The sequence below is a fragment of the Castanea sativa genome, chromosome 7 (genome assembly GCF_040712315.1).
Source record: "Castanea sativa cultivar Marrone di Chiusa Pesio chromosome 7, ASM4071231v1".
Classification (NCBI taxonomy): Eukaryota; Viridiplantae; Streptophyta; class Magnoliopsida; order Fagales; family Fagaceae; genus Castanea; species Castanea sativa.
Genome location: NC_134019.1, coordinates 39440544 through 39461642, shown reverse-complemented (window position 1 = coordinate 39461642; position 21099 = coordinate 39440544). Strand labels below are relative to the sequence as shown.

General features: G+C 34.6%; 2 protein-coding genes across 4 annotated transcripts; one reads left to right on the top strand and one right to left on the bottom strand.

Moving 5' to 3' along the window:
• The first annotated feature begins 2177 nt into the window (after nt 1–2177).
• On the top strand, nt 2178–16432 carry LOC142643549 (pentatricopeptide repeat-containing protein MRL1, chloroplastic). Of its 3 annotated transcripts, XM_075818218.1 has the most exons (19): nt 2178–2637; nt 4452–5205; nt 5361–5592; nt 5699–5762; nt 5838–5982; nt 6081–6196; nt 7827–7955; nt 8116–8289; nt 8424–8588; nt 8758–8898; nt 8974–9073; nt 9168–9276; nt 9378–9469; nt 10447–10537; nt 10875–11106; nt 11192–11284; nt 11848–11896; nt 12900–12993; nt 15636–16432. In XM_075818218.1, exons 1-19 carry the CDS (start codon nt 2185–2187, stop codon nt 15868–15870), a joined length of 3468 nt encoding a protein of 1155 aa, XP_075674333.1. In that variant the 5' UTR covers nt 2178–2184; the 3' UTR covers nt 15871–16432. The 3 variants fall into 3 exon arrangements, 2 of the variants coding, with proteins under 2 accessions (XP_075674333.1, XP_075674334.1); XR_012845882.1 differs by lacking the exon at nt 11848–11896; XM_075818219.1 differs by lacking the exons at nt 8116–8289; nt 8424–8588; nt 8758–8898.
• A 378-nt stretch (nt 16433–16810) lies between these two features.
• Nucleotides 16811–17701, bottom strand: LOC142642500 (auxin-responsive protein SAUR23-like). The gene has a single exon (XM_075816866.1). The coding sequence runs from the start codon at nt 17270–17272 to the stop codon at nt 16979–16981; it is 294 nt and encodes a 97-aa protein (XP_075672981.1). The 5' UTR covers nt 17273–17701; the 3' UTR covers nt 16811–16978.
• Nucleotides 17702–21099: the final 3398 nt, after the last annotated feature.

The window sequence follows — 21099 nt, the reverse complement described above, 5'->3', positions numbered from 1 at the left end:
AAAATAGATTTGGGTTGTGAAGTAAGAGAATTCCATATGTGACAAAGATGAGGCCCTGATACTATTGTAATTATTAGGGGCTTGTTAGCCATTACATATGAATGACAGAAACACAAAATTTATTTAGTGAGAGTAGTATCTAATGATAATTCATCTTCTTTTATTAGTGGCAGTGATTAATGAGTGTTACTAGAGCTAAAGATATCACACCCCCAACCCTGCCTCTTATCTCTAAGTATACCTATAGTTGACATTACTGCATGCTTTGAGTTAATAACTGTGGGGGAGTTCAATTTTCTCTCCAAAAATTTAACATACAGACACTGTTTAACAGTGTTTGATACTTGGAGAGCCCTGTAGTAGTTGTACTTCAACGAGCATTGCTTCTTCATTTAAAGGATGTAGAACTGCTGATGCCCCTTATGTTAATAGAAGTTCTACATTTTTATTCTCATGACAGTAGTTGTATAGAATTTAAATCTCTTTTCTGCTTCCATTAGTATCTCATATTTTTGCATAATCCAGGTATACATTTTCTTTAATCTCAGATTAACAATATTATCCAGTAATATTATTGAATTATAAGTTTTCATTATCAAATTATAAGTTATTAAGTACTCTAAATTTAGTTGAACATAATCTTTTCACCATTGTCTAACAATTTAGTTTGCATAACATAACAAATCCTTAACTCACTTTTGAGTCCCGTACTAAGGCATAGAAATAAACAATACATTGATGTGTAGAAATGAAAATTAAAAAGGAAAAAAAAAGTACTTATATTTTTTTTGAAATTGAATCCACTTTTATTTTAGTCACTAAAATTTTAAAAGTTCATTTTGAATTCTAAAGTATGTATTAACTTAGTCCTTCCAGAATTTTAGCTTTGTAATTTTTTTGTTTATCTGTCAAAATTCAACAAAGTCACACAACTTTTAAAAAACTTCAAACATACTAAATCAGTTATTCCGTAATGAAACAGTCATAATTCTTGCTTATATGGTCAAATTCCACAAAGTCACTTAGTCACATGACTTATTAGGATGGACATTGTCTATTACACACAACATACACACATTTTAGTTTTTGAACTAAAATCATGACCACCTGAAGTCACTATTTCAATTCAAAAATTATATTTTGTGTATGCAAAATGTGTGAACTAATAATTACGATATTATGATATGACTATGAAATGACTAATCAGTTATGTTCAACAAAATAAAAAAGAACTTTCAATTTTAGAAGCTTAGTTTTTCGCTTTTAGCTTATGTACAGCTTTTTAAAATCTCAACTTTTCTTGCTTTTTTGAAGTACAAGTATATTTTAGCATACTTTAAGCGAAGAGTTTTCAGCAAAATGCTAGATAAGCTGTTTCTAAATAGTCAAGTAAGTGTTCGATTGAGAATTGCTTATTTTCAGTAGTTTATTTGCATAATATGAGGCAAAAAGCTAAAAACTAGCTTATTTTTAAAAGCAATTCACTCTCTTCTCTTATTAGTCTGGATGGAAGATGTACCATGAACCTGTATTCTAGGCTGATTTTAACAACCTCCCTTAATGAATAAGAACTGAATTTCTTCTATAAAAAAAAAATCTTATATTTAAAAAAGTTTAAGCTTGTATTATTTGAAATAAAATAGAGACAAAAAGTCGTGTGGGAGCTAAAGTAATGGATTATTTAAGCATAAAGTTTGCAAAAAACTTTGCTGGTTTTGACATAGACACTAAAATAGAACTTAACATTTTTGGAGTGAATGATATATTTTCATGTAAAAAAAAAAAAAACTGAGTATAAAAAGTTTAAAACGAATATATATATATATATACACACACACACTAGCCTCATATGATGAGGCTTCTTTTTAGCCAAAAGAAAAAACTGTGTTTTTATTTTTTATATATATAATTTTTATTTTGAGAATCTAATTTATAAGTGGATAAAACAATTTGAAAATTAATAAGAGAGTGATCCTATTTTTAGGTAATGTTTTAGTGAGAGTTAGAGTTACATTTTTACTGAATAGCTCTTACTTAAATACAAGAATATAAGGGCATTTTTAAACTAAAAAAAAAAAAAAGAATCCAACCAGAAAAACCTTAAATAATAATAGTATAGATGAAAGGAAAAAAAAAAAAGAAAAAAGAATAAAAATTGACAAAGACCGTTAGAAAGCAACCACCATGACACGTCAGCAGCAACTGGATGAGCAAAAACCATGCCTATTTATCTCCCTCACTCTTTCACTCACTCCCACAACCTCTTCTTCTTCTTCTTCCTCTATCCTCACTTCTCTCTATCTCTCTCTCTCCGAAATTCCAATGGACGTGACTCTCTCTTCGAATCCCCAAACTCTAACCCTAGTCTCATGTACTCCTTTCTCCTCTTCCTCTTCCTCCAAGCTCCGTTCCATCCGCAGAGAATTCCTCGGTTCCACACAAACTCTCAGGCCACTTCGCTCCCGAACTAACCACCGAAGAACAAAGCTAGGCCTTCTTCAATTCCAGTCCCCGAGATTTCTCATCCGAGCTTCTCTCCATTCTCGCTCCGTCCTCGTCCTCGTCGCCGTAGTCACTTTCTCCGCCGTCTCCGTCTTCTTCCTCAATCGCTGTAGAAGAAAGAACAACGATAGCGAGGTCCGTCAACTATGAATTATATATTGCTTTGAATTCTTTGCCTTAAATAGTTTATGATATACAAAATTGATGTATGTAATTATTGAAGAATCTCCCAAATGTTTGTGTTTGCAACACTCTTTGGATAATAAAGACGTAAGTCAGTGGTTGTTAAAAGTAAAAAGATTGAATTTTTTTTAAAAAAAATTACCTTAATTGCGTTATTTCTATTAACACTATCATGTGCTAGTTGATAAGTTACCATCTATGACAAAGTTTATGCAATTCAAAAATAGTGAATTGATTGGGTTTCAATTAGCTTAATTGGTAAAGTTTCTTCTTATTGAATAAGGAATATCGATTCAAATTCTGCCTACAATAAAAAGCTTAAAATTGGTATCTTGGGTTGTCGATAAATAACAACTATCATGAAGTGAACACCATAGGTTTAATCTTATCATATTTATCCATTTTTTTTTTTTAAAAAAAAGCTGAATTTAGTCAATTTACCTTTATTCTAACACTACCCTTTATGTGGGTCCCAATTTCCCCGTAATAAGTGGGACTTAACACAGGAATTTTTGCTTTTTGAAAAGGACTAAGTAGAGTGAGAAAAAATTAGGATCCACTCCATTTGCAATGGATCCATTTCAAGGTCTAGATTAAATTTTGTGAATCTAAATGTGTATCTATTACCACAACATTTAAAATTTTAAATAATATGGCACTTTGTACATTGTCAAATCCAGAAAATAAAATCTCCCCATTTCAAGTAAAATGGGTTTGAATTTAGATCACTTGAAAAAATTTTAAATTACTATTTGTCCCAAAAGATTAAGCTATTTATGATCACACTTGTGGTGTTTAAAAATTTGGCTGCTTTTTCATTAGGTTCCTTTATCCACTTGGTTTCTTTGTGTTTTGGGTTAAATATAAAATAAGCACCTCTCTAGTTGATTGAGCATGGGAATATAGTTGTGATTTCCATTTATGGGTGTCTTCTGTGCTTGCTTTATGCAATAACCATCTTTCTTTTCTACGTTGATTATTGGTGCTAGAGCCTCTAAATTTAGTGTTATTAGAGCTCAATGGAATTGCTTGGTCTCCTTTATTAGAATAATTGTGATTCAGATCCATTCCCCCTCCCCCCCCCCCCCCCCCAAAACCCCCATGCTTAGAGGTCACCTTTTGGCAAATCGGTGTTGTATGTGCTGGTGTAATGGGGAATCTGTGGGTCATCTCCTTATTCACTGTCATGTGGTGAATTCTTTATGGATTTTTATGCTTTAGGCTTTAGGTATTCAGTGGGTCTTGCCTAGCTCTGTGGCGGAATTATTATTTTGTTGGAACCATTGGCTTGGGAATTTAATTCCAAGATGTTTGATGTGGACTGTATGGATGGAGCGTAATCGTTGGTCCTTTGAAGATTTTGAGAAGTCTTTGGCTGAGTTAATAGGCCTGTGCCAGAGAAGTCTTTTTTATTGGTCTTGGTGCTGGGGTTTTACAGAATGTTCTTCTATTGTTCAGTTTTTTTCTTCTCTTAGTTTAGTCTCTTGATTGTTTTTTGTTTTGTGCTTTGTTGCGTTCATTCTCATGAACACATTGTATGTTTCTTTTTAAATTTTCATCAATAATAATTCTAATATTACCTATAAAAAAAAAAGTGAATTATCAAAAAAGAAAAAAGAAAAAAAAAGAGGTTTTTTTTTTTGTTGTGTTTTAGTTAAATATAAATCAAGTACTTCTCTTTAGTTGATTGAGCGTTTGAATATATTTGTATCTTCAAAAAATAAAAAAGTTAATGTACTTTGGTGCTCACTATATGCTGATTATAGGTGTCAGGACCTCCGGATTTTGTGTTATCTGAACTAGGACAAGATGTTATGAACTGGGTCTTTGAAGGTCTGAATGTGGGCTTTCGAGAGCAACACAAGGAGGAAGAAAGCAAAGGGTTAAAGGATAAAATCAGAGAGAATGGCCATGCTTCAGGGGATGAAGAGGCCCCATTGATTGTTCAGACCTCTGCTTTGATTCATGAAGAGGCTCTTGTCACTAAACCGATACAGCCACCTGGTTCTGATGTTCTCACATCTAGTGCTAATATGTCTTTGCATTCAGATGAACCTGAAGTTAGTGGTCAAACTTTTTCACCCAGCGACTTTGAATCGGGTGTGCTAAATCCTCTTACTTTGGGTAAAGAAACGACTGTGTTGCAAGTGGAAGGATCTAAAGAGGAAATTGCTTCTGATTCAGAGTTGCCTACACTATTGTCTAAAATTAAGCATAGTGCTGCTTCTGTTAACATATATGATCCACCTGCAGAAGTGAATGAATTTAATAAGCCAAATGATGAGCTTGGTGAAGAGCATGAATCCATTAGCTATAATGCCTTTCTTGGAGTATCGGGTAGAGAAAAGCTTTACATGTTTTATGAGACAAACAATTCTGTGGCAAAGTCTACAGCAAATCCCAGTATTTTGAAATCATTTTCTCCTCGTGCCTCTCTTAACAATAAATATTCTTCATTGATGAGGAACACTGCACTAAAAGGAGCAGAATCAACAACACAGGTTTCTCTTCATTCTGCAGGTAATGCCATCAGATAATATATATGAAAGTTTGATCTCATTTCTATTCATGTTGTGCTTTGAGCATTGAGTTTTTCGTCTGTCTCACTTCTCACTTCCTTCCATATTACTTCCCTCATTATACTGACTTGATGTAAAGGATGTGTGTTGATTCAGAATATTTTGAAGGAAAAGTTCCGGTTGCAAGTTATAAAGAAGGTCTTCCCCACAGTAGAGGGGACTCTGGAAAAGGCAAAGGGTTTCCAAGAGACAGGGAGATGAAACATTTACCTAAAAAAAATTATAAAATTGCGCCTGTGTTCCCCCAGCCAAATGGGATGCATGTTACTGACAATAGTCATCCTTCTGAACAACTTAGTGCTTACAATCGATTGCTAAAAGTTGGGAGGTAGCTTTCAATCTTTACCACAACTGCTATTAAACTTTCAATCTCTACCAGCATTTCTTTGTTAAAGTAGTTTACTTTAAGAGCTTATACTGATATGGGGTATTAGGTTAACTGAGTGTGTAAAATTGCTTGAAGATATGGAAAGAAGGGGTTTGTTGGATATGAATAAGGTAAGCTGTATCCTTTTAGTACTTTAATTGTTACTTAATGTAAGGTATAAGATTCATCCAATTCTCTGGTTTCAGGTTTATCATGTAAGATTTTTTGAAGCGTGCAAAAGGAAAAAGGCTATTAAGGAAGCTTTTCGTTACACCAAGCTGATTCCAAATCCAACATTGAGTACTTTCAATATGCTTATGTCAGTGTGTGCAAGTTCTCAAGATTCTGAGGGTAAGTTCTTGTATCATCGTCCGTTTATTTATTCTCATTTTCTTTTGTTGTTTTTATCAATATGCTTCAAGTTCATGATGTATGTTTGTTTCATTTAGGAGCTTTCCAAGTTCTGCAACTTGTCCAGGATGCTGGACTGAAAGTTGATTGCAAACTTTATACAACCCTGGTATCAACTTGTGCTAAAAGTGGAAAAGTTGACGCAATGTTTGAAGTATGGTATCTTCCTCCTTGGTTTCTTTTTCTTTAGATTTCCATCAATTCTTAGGGTCTTTAACTGGGATTTCCTACCTCACCTGCTGTCATTTTTAGAAAGTGTCTGTTGATACAATAAACTGCCTTCTTGATCTCTATCACATGATATCCTGCAAATCACCTGTTAGGCTCACAATCCTACCTGTCTTGTTTGCTTTATATCTTCTCCTCTTTGACCTCTTCATCCATTTTTTAAAAGTATACTTGCCAACCTTCAATTCATCATTTTTTATTTTTTTATTTTTAAAAACTTGATCTTCTTCAACACTTCAAAATATTCTTCAAAACTTGGCACTATATTGTTGATCACAAATTTATCTTTTCTTGATGGTTGAACATCAAATGCATCAAAATAATTCCTTGTGTATGAACATGTAGGCCAATAATCTTACTTCGTGTATGATAATATTATATCATTATCAAACGAAAAAAAAAAATAATCGCAAGCATCTTTTTCATCCTTAACCATGAATGAATCTGCCTTAATCCAATCAAATTATATGAAATTGTATTTGTTCCCACCAATCTAATGCTTACCAATTAAGCTTGCACAAAGAAAATTTAACCTTTTTCTCTTCAGAAATATCTACATATTCAAAGAAATTCTCTAGATCAAGTAACCAGCAAGAAAGTCTTCTTCGTAAAAACAACAATTGAATTTTGCAATTCTCTCATAAAATCTAGGTAAAAATTTAATTCACTAACCTTTGGTTTGGATCCTATCACAATTTAGTTCACAAACTTTCAAGTATTACATTTGATTCCCTAAGGTTTGAACTAAAATGAAGTTGTTAGTGTTCTGTTCAAATAACAGATTTTTCAGTTTTTGGTTCAGCCGTATCACAATTTAGTCATGCAAACTTTTCAGTAACTAAGCCTTCACTACTAAAGTTTGGATTAAAATGAACCCTAATCTCTATTTTGGTAGGAGGCCAAATGATTTATTTTTCAGTCTAAAGTCTAAACCTTAAGAAGTCAGATTAAGCATTTGAAAGTTTTGTGTATTAAATTTTCATATTGCCCAACCACAGGGGAGTAAATTATTATTTACCATAAAATACACCATCTTTAAGAATATTATGAGATGAAACGTGCTTATCAATAGGTTTTGTGTGAGCTTTATCTCCATGACAGTTATCCCTATTGTTAACACAATTCCAATTGTTGTTCAAATCAAAATCAATGAGCATAGATTTAATCTCATCGTTAGCGTCACTATGAAAGCCTGCACCCTGCGATCATTGTCAAGAGGGTGTCTGCTCCTTGAATTCAAAAGGAAGAAATGTGGAATCCACCAGATGGGAGAAAATCAATTGACTAAAACTTTATTGATAATAGATTTCAAGTTGTATTTTGTAGATTGCAACCCATTTTGAAGGGTCCATTAACCTCTAATTTGACTAGGAATGCCTTAAAAACACTTGAAATCAAGGAAATAAAACCTGAAATCCTAAAAAATAAAACAATTTTATATATATATAAACAAGCAACAAAAATAAATTACCATATGATGTCCAGCATTAATATTATCATAAAGTCTTAATTTTTGCTTGCCACATTCACAATATTCATTGAAGTTCTCTACGTAGGTGTTTCATAAGATGGTTAATGCTGGAGTGGAGCCAAATGTTCATACATATGGAGCCCTTATTGATGGTTGTGCCAGAGCTGGGCAAGTGGCTAAGGCATTTGGTGCTTATGGGATAATGAGGTCTAAGGTAAGGTTGTAGAAAGTATTTCTTTATTACTTATGTTAGTCTCCTAAAATGTTTACTTATTAATAATTTTTTAAGCAAGGATGTGGTGGCATGTTCTTGTTTAGCTCTGCCTTGCAAGATCAATTAATTCCTCATTCTAAAAGGATGTTATATGCAGTAGAAAGTGAAGCCAGATCGAGTTGTATTCAATGCGCTTATTACTGCATGCGGTCAATCAGGAGCAGTGGATCGTGCTTTTGATGTATTAGCAGAAATGGGAGCTGAGACACAGCCTATAGACCCTGATCATATCACTGTTGGTGCTCTGATGAAGGCATGTGCAAATGCTGGTCAGGTATGTTTGTCTTTTTATTACAGAAATTGTTAGGTCATTTTCATTGCAATAATTAAGTGTATGTGTCTTCTAACTTGTTTCTTTCACCATCCATTCCATTTCTAGTTATAATTTAATAATTCTTTTAAAAATAGGTTGATCGGGCACGAGAAGTATATAAGATGATTCATCAATATAACATTAAGGGCACTCCAGAGGTTTACACAATTGCTGTTAGTTGTTGTAGCCAGACTGGTGATTGGGAATTTGCCATCAGTGTGTATGGTGACATGACTAGCAAGGGCGTGGTCCCTGATGAGGTACTTTTATAGCATTACTTTTTTCATCTAACATGGTAAATTATGCAATTCGGTTTTGTGTTGAGACTGTAGTCATTTAAGTTTGGAGTTTACATTGCTTTGTTGTTTTGAGAACTGCTTTGCACACAGAATGTGGAGATTGGTAATTCAATTATGTCCTTTCATGCAGATGTTTCTCAGTGCATTAATAGACGCTGCGGGCCATGCTGGAAAGCTGGAGGCTGCATTTGAAATCTTACAAAAGGCCAGGGTCGAAGGAATACATGTTGGAATTGTATCATATAGCTCTCTAATGGGAGCCTGTAGCAATGTATGTCTCATATGGTAAGTTCTGCAATACAATTTATGAAGTGATAATGACAAATTTGCCCGATCCTTGTTTCAGTCCAAAAACTGGCAAAAAGCATTGGATCTATATGAGGATCTCAAATCTATGAAAATAAAGCAAACTGTTTCAACATTGAATGCTCTAATCACTGCCCTGTGTAAGCCTTTATCTATGGTTTTTTTTTTCAAGATATTCAAATTGCAAGTATGGTGAGGATTTTCTAGAAATCACATAGTGAAACTTCATTGCAGGTGATGGGGATCAATTGCAAAAGGCTGTGGAAGTTCTATCTGATATGAAGGGACTAGGATTGTCTCCCAACAGCATCACTTATTCCATACTTCTGGTGGCAAGTGACAAGTAAATGTTCTAGAGTTCTTTTAAATGTCTATGATAATCGTGAATCCTATGTTTTCCTTTTCATTATAAACCTAAGACACTCTGAAATTGTTTTCTTTTAGAAAAGATGATCTAGAAGCAGGCCTCATGCTCCTTTCTCAAGCCAAAAAGGATGGGATTTGCCCTAACATAGTTATGTGTAGATGCATAATTGGTAAGCTTACAGGGTTTTCTAATTTCTTGGTCCTATATTATTTCCTCTCAATTAAACCCATTGTGTTTTACATCTCATTGGATATAGTAGATTCTTTTTTTATATATAAATATTTTTTTAAATGAAATTTGAAGTGATACTGGCTGTGATGTATTTTAGGGACAAGACAAAAGCTTTTCTGTCAATTTCAATTGTTTGTCTTGACTCCTTTTAAAATCTTAGTGTTTTTTTTTTTTCGATAATTAAAATCTTATTGATTTGTTTCTTAAAGTGGTTACATATTTTATGTTCAATGCAAAAATAAAAATGATAGTTATCCCTATTAGATTTGAAAAACTCCCCAAATAATTAAAATGGTGTTCAACGTAGCTTGAAAAAATAATTTTGTGTGGTGAAGTTTGGATATCCTGTTCTGTTGTGACATTTTGTGCTGTGGTGATAAAAACACATCCACTCAATAGCTCACTTCTGGTAACTATTGATGCCCTTTAGAAGAGCAATTTAATCTTTTCTTGGGGTAACATAGAATAATGTAAAATGTCATTTGGCTTCACCAAGTAATATGTATTACACAGGATATTTGTTTAGATCTAAAGGGAGCATAAATTACAACTTAAAATAATTTTCCTGATTGATCACCAAGATAATGAGAAGAATGATTCCTTGATGATTATAGAAATATATGTGTGCTAAAATAAAGGCATAAGTTTCCTTGTGCTCCATTTAAATACCCTATTTCTGTGAGTATGTGGGAGATCAAACATGTCAAAGTTCTATTAATATTTATGGCCTTCAAGTCATAGCAATCTCTAACATCTTTTCCATTGCTTTGATTCTATCTTTGATCTCTAAGGAAAGAGGTCACAGATGGCTCAATCCCATTGATGTCTTCAAGACTTAAAAGATTATATTTTTGAATTGTAATCTTTCTTGTCGATAATGAATTTGACAGTCCTTTAAATTTGAGCTCTTTGAAGGTATGTGCTTACGAAGATTTGAGGAGGCTTGTGCACGTGGTGAACCTGTTTTGTCATTTGACTCAAGACGGCCACTGCTTGACAATAAATGGTACTTACTTTGACAACTACAAAATTATGTTAGAAAGTGCTTGAATCAAGGCAGGGCAATCACAAAACGACATATTTGTGGTTGCACCTCCGGTGAATATCTTGGGATGAACAAATAAAAAATCCTCTTTAGTGTCTTTCAGTTTATTCCATTCTAGTCTATCTAACATATAATTCCAGTAGTTACTCACTAGTCATTATCAAAAAAAGAAAAAGGAAAAAAGAAGTAATTGCAGTAGTCATCTATAACCCTTGCATTTTTCATGAAACTTTTGCTTTTCTAACACTTATGGAGTTTCTAAATAATTTCTATTATCCTTCACCTAATCCTTCTTCAGGACCTCAGAGGCCTTAATGGCTTACCGTGACATACTTGTAGCTGGTGTAATGCCTACCATTGAAGTTTTGTCACAAGTTTTGGGATGCTTGCAACTCCCCTACGATGTATCTTTGAAAAATAGACTCATAGAGAATCTGGGAGTGAGTGTTAACATATCAGGATGCTCAAACCTGTGTTCATTAATAGATGGGTTTGGAGAATATGACCCTCGCGCTTTTTCATTAATTGAGGTCAGTTGGGGCTGAAATTAACCAGCCTTTTTACTTACGATGGAAACTTCATAGGGGACCATCTGATATTGTTATCAAATTATAGGAAGCTGCTTCGCTTGGAATTGTTCCCTGTGTATCATTCAAAGAAAGTCCAATTGTTGTTGATGCAAGAAACTTGCAGACTCATACTGCTCAGGTGAGCTTCTCTCTCTAGCATTGTAGAAAATATATATATAGTGATAATTTCTTCTACACAATTTCTGGATTCTTTCTAGAGAATTATGTATCCATTAAAGCTTCCTAAAACAGGGAAAAAAGCCCCCCCCCCCCCTTCTTTTTTCTGCGGGTGATGGGGGAGGGAACATGATGTTAAAACAATATGCTTTCCTAGAGTACTTTGGAAACTTTTTTTGTACTTCAATGCTGAACCATTGAAGCTCTTAGATTTGTTATATTTTGGCAGTGGTACCTTACACGTTGAGCAATCAGACCTTTTCAGATGATTTCTGGTTTTTCTTTTTATATATGATTACCATCAATATGCATGTGCGTCTGTTTTATTGTTTATTTTATTTATATATGGCATCCTTTTGCATTACATGACATGTGATTATCAGCTTGAATCGGTGACTACGATGTCTTAACAATTTATTCTGCTGCATCTCTCTCTCTCTCTCTCATGTATAAATTTTAAGCAAGAAACATGTACTTTGACAGTTATGAATTGAAATTACTGAAATCCTATTAAAAACTTGCCAGGTCTATCTCTTAACCGTTTTGAAAGGTCTCAAGCATCGGCTTGCTGCTGGTAAAATTATCATCATTTATTTATTTTCCTTTTTATATGACCTATGAGTTAGTTCAAGTCCAGAAGGTAATTTAATAGCATAAATTTGTGAAGATCTTCAGAAATAATAATAGTAATTGTTTGAGAGCTTAATTAAGAATAGCTTTTTGAGAGCTTTGTTTGAATATTGTACTTCCAATGGGGGGTGTATCTAGTTCCATTGTTTATTTTTTGGACCTAACGAGTGTTCGTATATAATTCTTTAAGGGCACTCACATTTGAGTGAACCTTCTTTCTAATAAGCTATTCTCTTACTTATTAGAAAAAAAAAGTCAGCTTTGCTTTATATCTTTAGTGTGAATTACCCTAAAAGTAGTTTACCTTATTCATTTTCTCAAATACTATTGGAACACATTTGTTTCTACATATAAATATTTTGTACTTTGAGGTAGTAAAGAACAATTAAACTTGCATAATGTACATTAGAGGTAACGAAAAGAATTTAAGTACTTCTATTTATCTGGATTACACCCTTCTCTTTCTTAATTTTTTTCCCCTTAGCCTTTCCTTTTTCTTTTTCTTTTTCTTTTGTCCCATTTCCTTAAGGCAGACCCTCTGGAACATAACTAAGATTGACCAAAAATAAATAAAAATTTATTAAATTTTATATCAAATTCTGAAATATTGGCATTAAACTTGGTGTCTCCAATTGGTTTCTCTACCATTAAATCACACCAATATTACTGTCAAATATGCTTGAAACTTGAGTTGGATCTTTGTGTGTTAAGTTGACAAATCAGCTAAAATGAGCTAACCATTGAGTTTTACTATTACACCACAGTGACCCTTTAGTTTGATTATATCTTGGCGGTTTCTCTTTAGTTAATTTGGTATTTCTCTGATTGAGGAATACGGTGAAATATTTAATATTTTTTATCCTATGAACAAGTATAATTATGGACAGAGAAATAATATCTGATCATGCTAAGCCATAAAATTTTTTGCCTCCTCGAAATCTTTGCAGGTTCTAAGTTACCTAACATAAATATTTTACTGCCTGTGGAGAAGACACAATTTCTGACTCCCAAAGGGGAGAAGACAATCAATCTAGCAGGAAGGTGAGAAGAACTTGTTAGTAATTACAATGTGCAATTACAAGAATTTTCTTTTAACTCAAGTATATTGTGTGTATGTTAAGAAATTTAGACGTGTGATTAATTAAATTTGGTACATGCAGAAAAGTATGAGCTTATAGGCAATATAAACAAACTTGCTCTATGGATAACTTAACCAAAAAGTTGCATACAGTGATATAGCCTTTGCTTTTTAAAGACCAAACAAATGTCCATCATAGCATTCTACACCAATTAACTATTATTTTTTGAATATTTAAATAATTAGGTTTGATTATTAACATGTGGACAAATATATGCAGGTCCGATGTGTTTCAGTTCCACATTTAATTTTTTGTTCACTCATGAAAGATTGTCCACATTTTGTAGAAATTTCATAGAGAAAGTGTACATATTACATATGTTTGAAAATACAGAAGCTCAGAGCATTAGAAATATGCATGATAATTATTCTAATTTTTTGGAGCAAATTATTATTGGTGGGATATTGCATAAACAACATTTATATAATTTTTAGTTAAAAATGAAGCAGAGCATGTTACCCAACAAAAAGTTTATGATAAATGTCAAACTTTTTTGTATTAAAGATCACAGAGTTTTAAGCTAGCTTAAAATTTCCATCCCCATCAGGGATATAATCACATAATATTGTGCATGACACATGGTGTGACGATGATGGTCCCAACTGTCATGCATATCTGCTTCTTATACTCACTTTTGCAGAAGGGTTTTTCACTTGCTGTTGTGGACTCTGAGTTTTCAACAACATTTATATTAGGAAAGTTTCATTTCAGAGAATCTAAATCATAAAGTAGACACTTACCATCACCTTGGAACACAAATTGTAGCTGTCCTTTTTCTGCAAAGAAGCTAGTAGCTCTTTTGGGAACCTGTCCATGTCATACTTCCTTTATTACAGACTAAATATGAATGAATTATTTATTATTTCTTTTTGATAAACCCCTCAGGGTAAAAAATACTATTTCAATCATTGTAATATTTGAGCATTACATAAATCATCATAATACAGTTGCTCCACTATGGGAGGGACTGTGTCTATCCAAACATTTTCCTGTGCAGACCTACGGCTCTCTTTTGCTAACCTGTATGCTATCCTAGTTCCATCCCTATGAACAAGCCTAGCTTCCCAATACTCAAATTCTTGAAGCTGGGCTTATAGTTCTTCTATCATATGGCCTATGCGCAACAGGTTCTCCTCACGTTTTAGAGCTTGAATTACCTCTAAAGCATCACCTTGCAGTATAATTCGTTCAATCCTTCCATCTCTGTGGCTAATTCAAGAACTCTCTTTGCGGCTCATATCTTGTTCATTTCTGCACCAACGCCTCCTGTTTCTTTCTTGCTTATTGCTGCCGTGATATAACCATTGTGGTTGTGCATAAAAACCCCTATACCCCTTGCTTTGAGGGAGCTAAAAATGGTACCATCAAAATTAATCTTATACATACCGGCAGATGGAGGTGACCAATGGCATGATATCAGGACCGCGTAATGATCTGGCTGGCTTATGGTAAGGCTCCACGCAACAATGAAGAACTTATTCCTATTCTCAATGTCCAACTTTTCATCCCAGTAAGCTAGTAAATCTCTAAATCCGGGTTGAATGGCTGGTGCCTTTCATAATCTTGGACAACTAAGAGACCATACATTCTGGGCTACAGGCCAGTTCCCCAAGACATGAATGGTTGATTTGGTTTCTGCATTGCACATTTCACACCCATCCTCTTCCAATCTCAATATTCATATGAATTCTGTCTAGTAGGTTAGGAATCTGGGCAAGTGCTTGACTTTTCTCGTATATTTGCACCCCACACTGCCACCCAAACTTCTTTCCAGTTTCTTCCCCTAAAGCTCTCACACATTATTTCTTCATGGTGCAATGCGAAAGCTAAAGGATAAGCACTATGCATCGTGAAGCGGCCATTGTTTCCAAAAGCCCTCATTCTTTTATCTATTCCATGTGAACAAGGTAATGGTATGGATAGGATTAAGTACGCCACCTCTAGAAAGAATCTATTAAATACTCCTGCATCTTCATTCAAAACTCTAATGTGTGAATATAAGCAAAAGGTTGAATATATACATATTTCTTCTCCTGAACCTACCTGCCATATTGAGCCACTCTCAAGCACCGTTGTGGAAGCAAGTAAGCTCTGCCAAATGTATGAGTGTCCACCCCTTTGCACCACTTCTATAAAGGTTGTTAGTGGATAGTATTTTGCCTTCCAAAATTCTTGCAATAAGTAAATCGGTATTGGAAGATAACCTCCATCCCTTTTTAGACGACATTGCTAGGTTAGCATATGTCCCTAAGCCCCACCCTCCATTCTTCTTTGATTGAAACCTTAATTTGCTTGGACGTGGTGAAAACAATAGTTTCTTCTCTATATAGGCCTATGTGCTTGCTAATGCTTTTGATGCTGTCTTTTTGTATACTTTCTGCATACTTAGTATGGGTTGCATTCAAATTGGTACTATTTGAATATACTGTATTACTAACACCCCCCCCCCCCCCCCCGCCCCCAAAAAAAAAAGTCTTTATGGTACCTGCTATTAGATCCATTATGTGCCTAGATTGAATTATCTTTGTATTATTACCATGACAGGGTTAGCCAGGCAATCACAGCATTACTGAGAAGACTTGGGATACAGTACCAAGGGAATGAATCGTATGGAAAAATTAGAATTAATGGGCTAACCTTGAGAAGATGGTTTCAGCCAAAGCTGGATTCTCCTTTCAGTGGGAAACCAGGAGATTGGAGTTCATCCCAATCACGACTGGGGAAAGAAATTATCCATCAGCAGCGCGATATTCGAACTGGAGATTTATCTTTGGATTAAGGTGTCAATATTTATTGATTCCTGCCAGGAGAGCTTCACAGTATCTTAGGCAATTTTCCTAGCAGATGCTGATGTTATCAACAGTTTTCCACTTACTGTCCTAAGCATAACTTGCCACTCCATTCTTTGAAGCTTGACACTTGTTCATAGATGTTGTAAGCACCTTCTACATATTTTGAGGAGGAATGATATGAGCTGAGGAAAATAAAGTGAATATAGGCTTTGACTTCAAGGTCAATTCATGCAAAGCGAAGGGTGATGGAGCATTGTACGAGCTTGTTTGTCCATTTTTGAAATGTGTTAAGAGTTATAATAAGGTCACGGTCTTGAATTTCAAGACCAATTCATGTAAAGAGGGGTAGGTATGGAGCACTGTCAGCATGTTTTTCCATTTTGAGATGTATAATTACAAGGTTACATGCTACCTTATTACACTTGACTGCAGCTTCATGGCTGGCCTCTTCAATAGGCATTATGAGGGTTAATAAATGTTAAGAGCTGTTACATTATAATGTTAATAGTTTTATAAAGCAAATGTAATATGTCTACAACTATTATTGGATGTTTGGCACTGCTCTCTCTCTCTCAACTTTGTTTTGGGATACAAATTGGAATATGCAAATTTTCATTAGGTACTGTTGACATTTCCGAGGAACTTGGCTGCAAAATTTCTCAAATAGATAATATCAACCTACCTTAATGATCCAGTCATGAGCAGTAATAATCAGGGAGCTAAAAGGGAAAAAACAAATCACAAATCATACCAAAAGGGACAAAAACGGTGATAATTGTAACTGATCATTCCTAAATTTTAATGATATGCATGGTTACTTTAAGAACCGCTGCTCGTGGCTTCTCATTTCCTTGAAGTGGGACTGCAATTCAATGCAAGTCCATCTCAATAAAGCTTCAGAAACTGATGGTGAGAGGAGGTATATAAGATTTGAAATGAAAGAAAATTTTTATTTCTAAATGATTTTGTGTAAGTGCAATTTTCTCTTGCTCACTCATTTACATGTTGGAAAGTGTCATATATTGGGTTTACCACTACTCTAGTCTACTACAAAAGATTATCAAAATTTTGGAGGATTGCTCTATGTTCTTCTTTTCATGAGGCATGCAATTGAGAAGTGAGATTGATGAAAGCTTCCTCTTTGCATGGAATTGTTAGACCACCCATTGGATGATTGAATCCAAACTCTTCCTCAGCTCGTGTAAGCAGGTCTTGGAATGAAGGATGGTTCAAGTATGATATGGGAACCACAAACCGCTTTCTTTGGATTTCTCCCACATACACTACAATGTGTCCTCTTGGAACATCAGACTGATTTCTTGTGTGGATGGAGTGCAGTTTGAGAAGTTGCTTGGCATTGGCAATCATGGATAGCATACGGACACCCATGACTAATACACAATTGGTGTCAGAGAACTAGTACTGAGTGTATCTAGATGAGATTTGATTGATATAGAGAGAACTAGCTAGTATTAGAAGTTGTATATTTGTGACCGAGGACTTTGGAGTTTAGGAATTTCTTGATATTAATATTTATAGAGTTATCAAGAGCAAAACCAGCATGGTCAAGTGGGAGTGATGTCAGGAGATTGGCTGTTGGATATGCCCAGAGGGCTACCTTGATAAGTCTCACATGGCTCTGCTCAGTTAGCTCCAACTCTCTCTCTCTCTCTCTCTCTCTCTCTCTCTCATATTATTTATCAGTTTATCCACCAACTTATGCTGCAGCAGACCCACTTGGAAGCTGGAGCTCATGGGCCAATCATAAACCCAGTCTGGTGTGACCATTTTTCCTAGCTTTTAACTGCTTCAAAACCGATGGCCGTACATTGGAAAGCAAAGAGCAACACACCCATGTGATTACCTTTTTTGACCTGCATCACATCATGATCACATGCTATTCATTCAGCATAGAGGAAGAAAGAAGGTATAGTACGGCGAAATGGGCAACAATAAGTCTAAGAACTTAGTAATACTTTTTTATGGCTCTTCATAATAAAATAGTGAACTCAAATAAAAATAATATTACATTATGTCAACTATTGTAAAAATATATAAATGAAAAAAAAAATTGCACTCCTAACATTATTAAGAGTGTGTTTGTTTGGAGGTTAAATAGGGTGGATGGAAAACTTTAGAAAAAAAATAGTAGAAAAAATAGGTGTGTATTGTTTGGTTGAAGAGAAAATAAATAGCTAATGTAACTAGTGTTTCATTACAACTTAAGATAGATGGGTAAATGCGTCCAACACATATTGTTTTAGCTCCAAATTAGTCCAATATTAGCTCCAAATTAGTCCACTAGCACACACTGTTTTTCTATAGAAAAAAAAAAGTAAAAAAAAGTGTACTGTCTGGAATAACTTTTGTATGTTTGTTTGGTGTAGTATGGATTTAAACTAGGCTTGTCTACGGGTCAGTCTGGGTCGGGTTTATGCCCAACTCGGAACCGAACTGATCACTTTGGGTCTCCTAAAACTGGACCCGCTGTTGACCTACCAAAGGCAATTGTTCGGGTGGTCGGATGTAGCCGTTTTTCGGTTGGTTTCCAGTCGGGCTCGGACTGTGCGAATTGTCACCGGATTGTGCCAAAATCTGCTTATTTTTGCTGGATTGACTGGATTTCAAAGAGATCTTGGCAGATCTCAACAAGATTAGGCCGATTCTTGAAGAGATCTCGGTGGATCTCGAAGAGATCAAGTGAGATCTCAAAAAGATCTAGCAAGATCGGCAAACTACTTCAATCGGCGGAGAAAGCTTTTTCGATGTGTTTTCCGGTCGGGTCGGTTGAAAATCGGTTTTCCATGCTCTAACTCGTCAACCAACTCGCCGTTCTTGGGTTTTGGGAGCGGAGATCCGCCGCCGACCTTTGCTGGGTCGGGTCGGCCAGTTCTCGGGCTGAGTTGGGCTGGTGGGTTGGATGTTGGGTCTGGTTGGACACTCCTAATTTAAACCATTTAGTTATAAACCAAACCATTCACAAGATAAGTGTCAGCAATAGTCGTTGGTAGGACTAGGACGTAGGAGACGAGTACCACCAATTATGTGTGGCCCAATCGTTGTGTAATTTGTGGACTACCATATTGGATGAGCATATTCTTTGTGCACATATATTGGACTTTCAACCTTCAGCAACTAATATGGGTATGGTCTTATTACAGATAATCTTACCGCCTTCTGATTTTTAGGACCTATATCACCAGTCCTGACAAAGATAGATTTGGATAATGAATACACCTACAGAATGTGTGGGCTTCAGTCCTATGATCAACAATGACGGCCTTGTGTTCTTTTATCAAATCGATGCTATCTTCTTATCCCATAAATGAATAAATAAAAGTTTTTAAAAAATATTGTTGGTATATTTTTGTTATGGGAACACATATTCCAAGTTTTTTCAACTTGATACCATAGCAATCAACTCGAGATTTTGGGGATAGTTTGAGTTCAGAATTAATATTAGTAGATCCAGTAACGTTGAGGACAATTTTTCTTTTTATATAACGAATTTTATTATTATTGAAGTGGATGACTATTAATGGTTGATATAATTCATATTCATAAATTTACTACTACCTCTGTCTTAATTTGTTTGTTTTATTTTTTTAAGGGAACATTATTTATTATCTTGTTTACTTTATAAAAATGTATAAGTTTTCAAAACTACCCTTAAATAAATTTATCAAAAAATAATTTTAAAAATAATATAGGGGTATAATAGGAACATTCGTAAATTAATGACTGTTATTTTTAAAAACATGACAATATTTTGGGACATCCCAAAATGGAATAAAGGATAAACAAACTGGAACAGAGATAGTAGTAAATTATCTATAATACTGTCTTCCGTAATATGGATATGGTCTTATCACATATTCAACAATAAATATATCCAACACATAGATTCAACAATAAATTAGTAAAAAGTCGATAAATATATTTAGAGAAATGAAATTTTGGACATTGGGGGGTTGATGAACATAGAATGTTGTGCGGTGAAAATTAATTCAATGGAAATTAAGTTGATGCCATATGTGCCCCCTTGGGCACAAAAGCACTCGTTTGTCCAATAGACAATTTGTGTTTCAATCGTGTACTTAGCTTTAACAATTTACAAGCAATTCAAAACACTTAGGTTTTTCTTTTTCTGTCTTACAGCAAATGAGGATGGAAGGATTCGAAACCAAGTTGTCACCAAAATGAGAATCAAGTGATACCACTTGAGAGCATTGTATTCATTGCAATTTTTGTAAAACACTTAGCTTTATTGATGTAACGTTCAAACCTAATGTACAATATTATATTAATTGAAATAATATGGTGTTAGATAAGCTTTACTTAATGATGCGGTTTTAATCAATGGTCCAAATTTGCCAATAAACAAATGCAAAATGGGGATAAAAACATTAGAGATCCATCAAAGATTGGCAATAAGGGACCCTCTAATACTTAAGTCAATACATAAGCTTTTAGGGTTAATTGCTCATACCTCTTTAATGATAGCCCCCCTCTATTTCCCTCTATTTATGCTGTTTAGGAAAGCAAATTTTTCCTAGATGTTAGAAAAGGTTATCCCGCTCGATTTGCCTCCCCTATTTCAGTCGCTATTCACTAATATTGGGATTGGTATCAAATATCTTGGCAAAGATATGCGGATGTAAATACACTTTAATATAAAGAGAGGGTTGATTTGATCGGTTGAAATCAGTAGACGCCCTAATTAAATTGTCACATTACCATGCCGATATCATGTCAAGACCTCATATTTGTACCAAAGTGAGGTGACACATCATCATTTTTCTCATTATTATTGAATTTAAGCACAATATCCCTTTTTATGAAACAGAGTTTTGTAACTTAGTTATAAAGACGGTTAGTGTATGATTTTGGAGTCAGACGGTGACTATTAAACTAGTGTGATCTAAGATTTCCATGCAGGCAGTGAAGCATGACTTTTAGCCCGAGCAGACAGCAGGACCATTTGCAATGGCTCTTTAAACTGTTGCTATCGAAGAAATTAAATGTGGTACAAGCCCAAAACAACGACTGCCAAGACTTCAACAAAAGGTGTCTAATCACTTTGAAAACAAAAGATACGAAAAACAAAATCAAGTTGTGCTGAGCAGTAGTACAGAGAGTATGCATATGGGAAATGAGAAAAATCATATTTTAGTTTTTTAGGTGATAAGGGAGTGATGATTATTATATGCGTGTAA

What these genes read in the sequence shown, in the direction of transcription:
- LOC142643549 (XM_075818218.1), top strand. Translation starts at nt 2,185, where the DNA reads ATGACACGTCAGCAGCAACTGGATGAGCAAAAACCATGCCTATTTATC. An exon ending in TGCTCTAATCACTGCCCTGT is followed by an intron (nt 9,074 to 9,167) that starts GTAAGCCTTTAT and finishes ACTTCATTGCAG; the next exon opens with GTGATGGGGATCAATTGCAA. An exon ending in TATGTGTAGATGCATAATTG is followed by an intron (nt 9,470 to 10,446) that starts GTAAGCTTACAG and finishes AGCTCTTTGAAG; the next exon opens with GTATGTGCTTACGAAGATTT.
- LOC142642500 (XM_075816866.1), bottom strand. Translation starts at nt 17,272, where the DNA reads ATGGGTGTCCGTATGCTATCCATGATTGCCAATGCCAAGCAACTTCTC.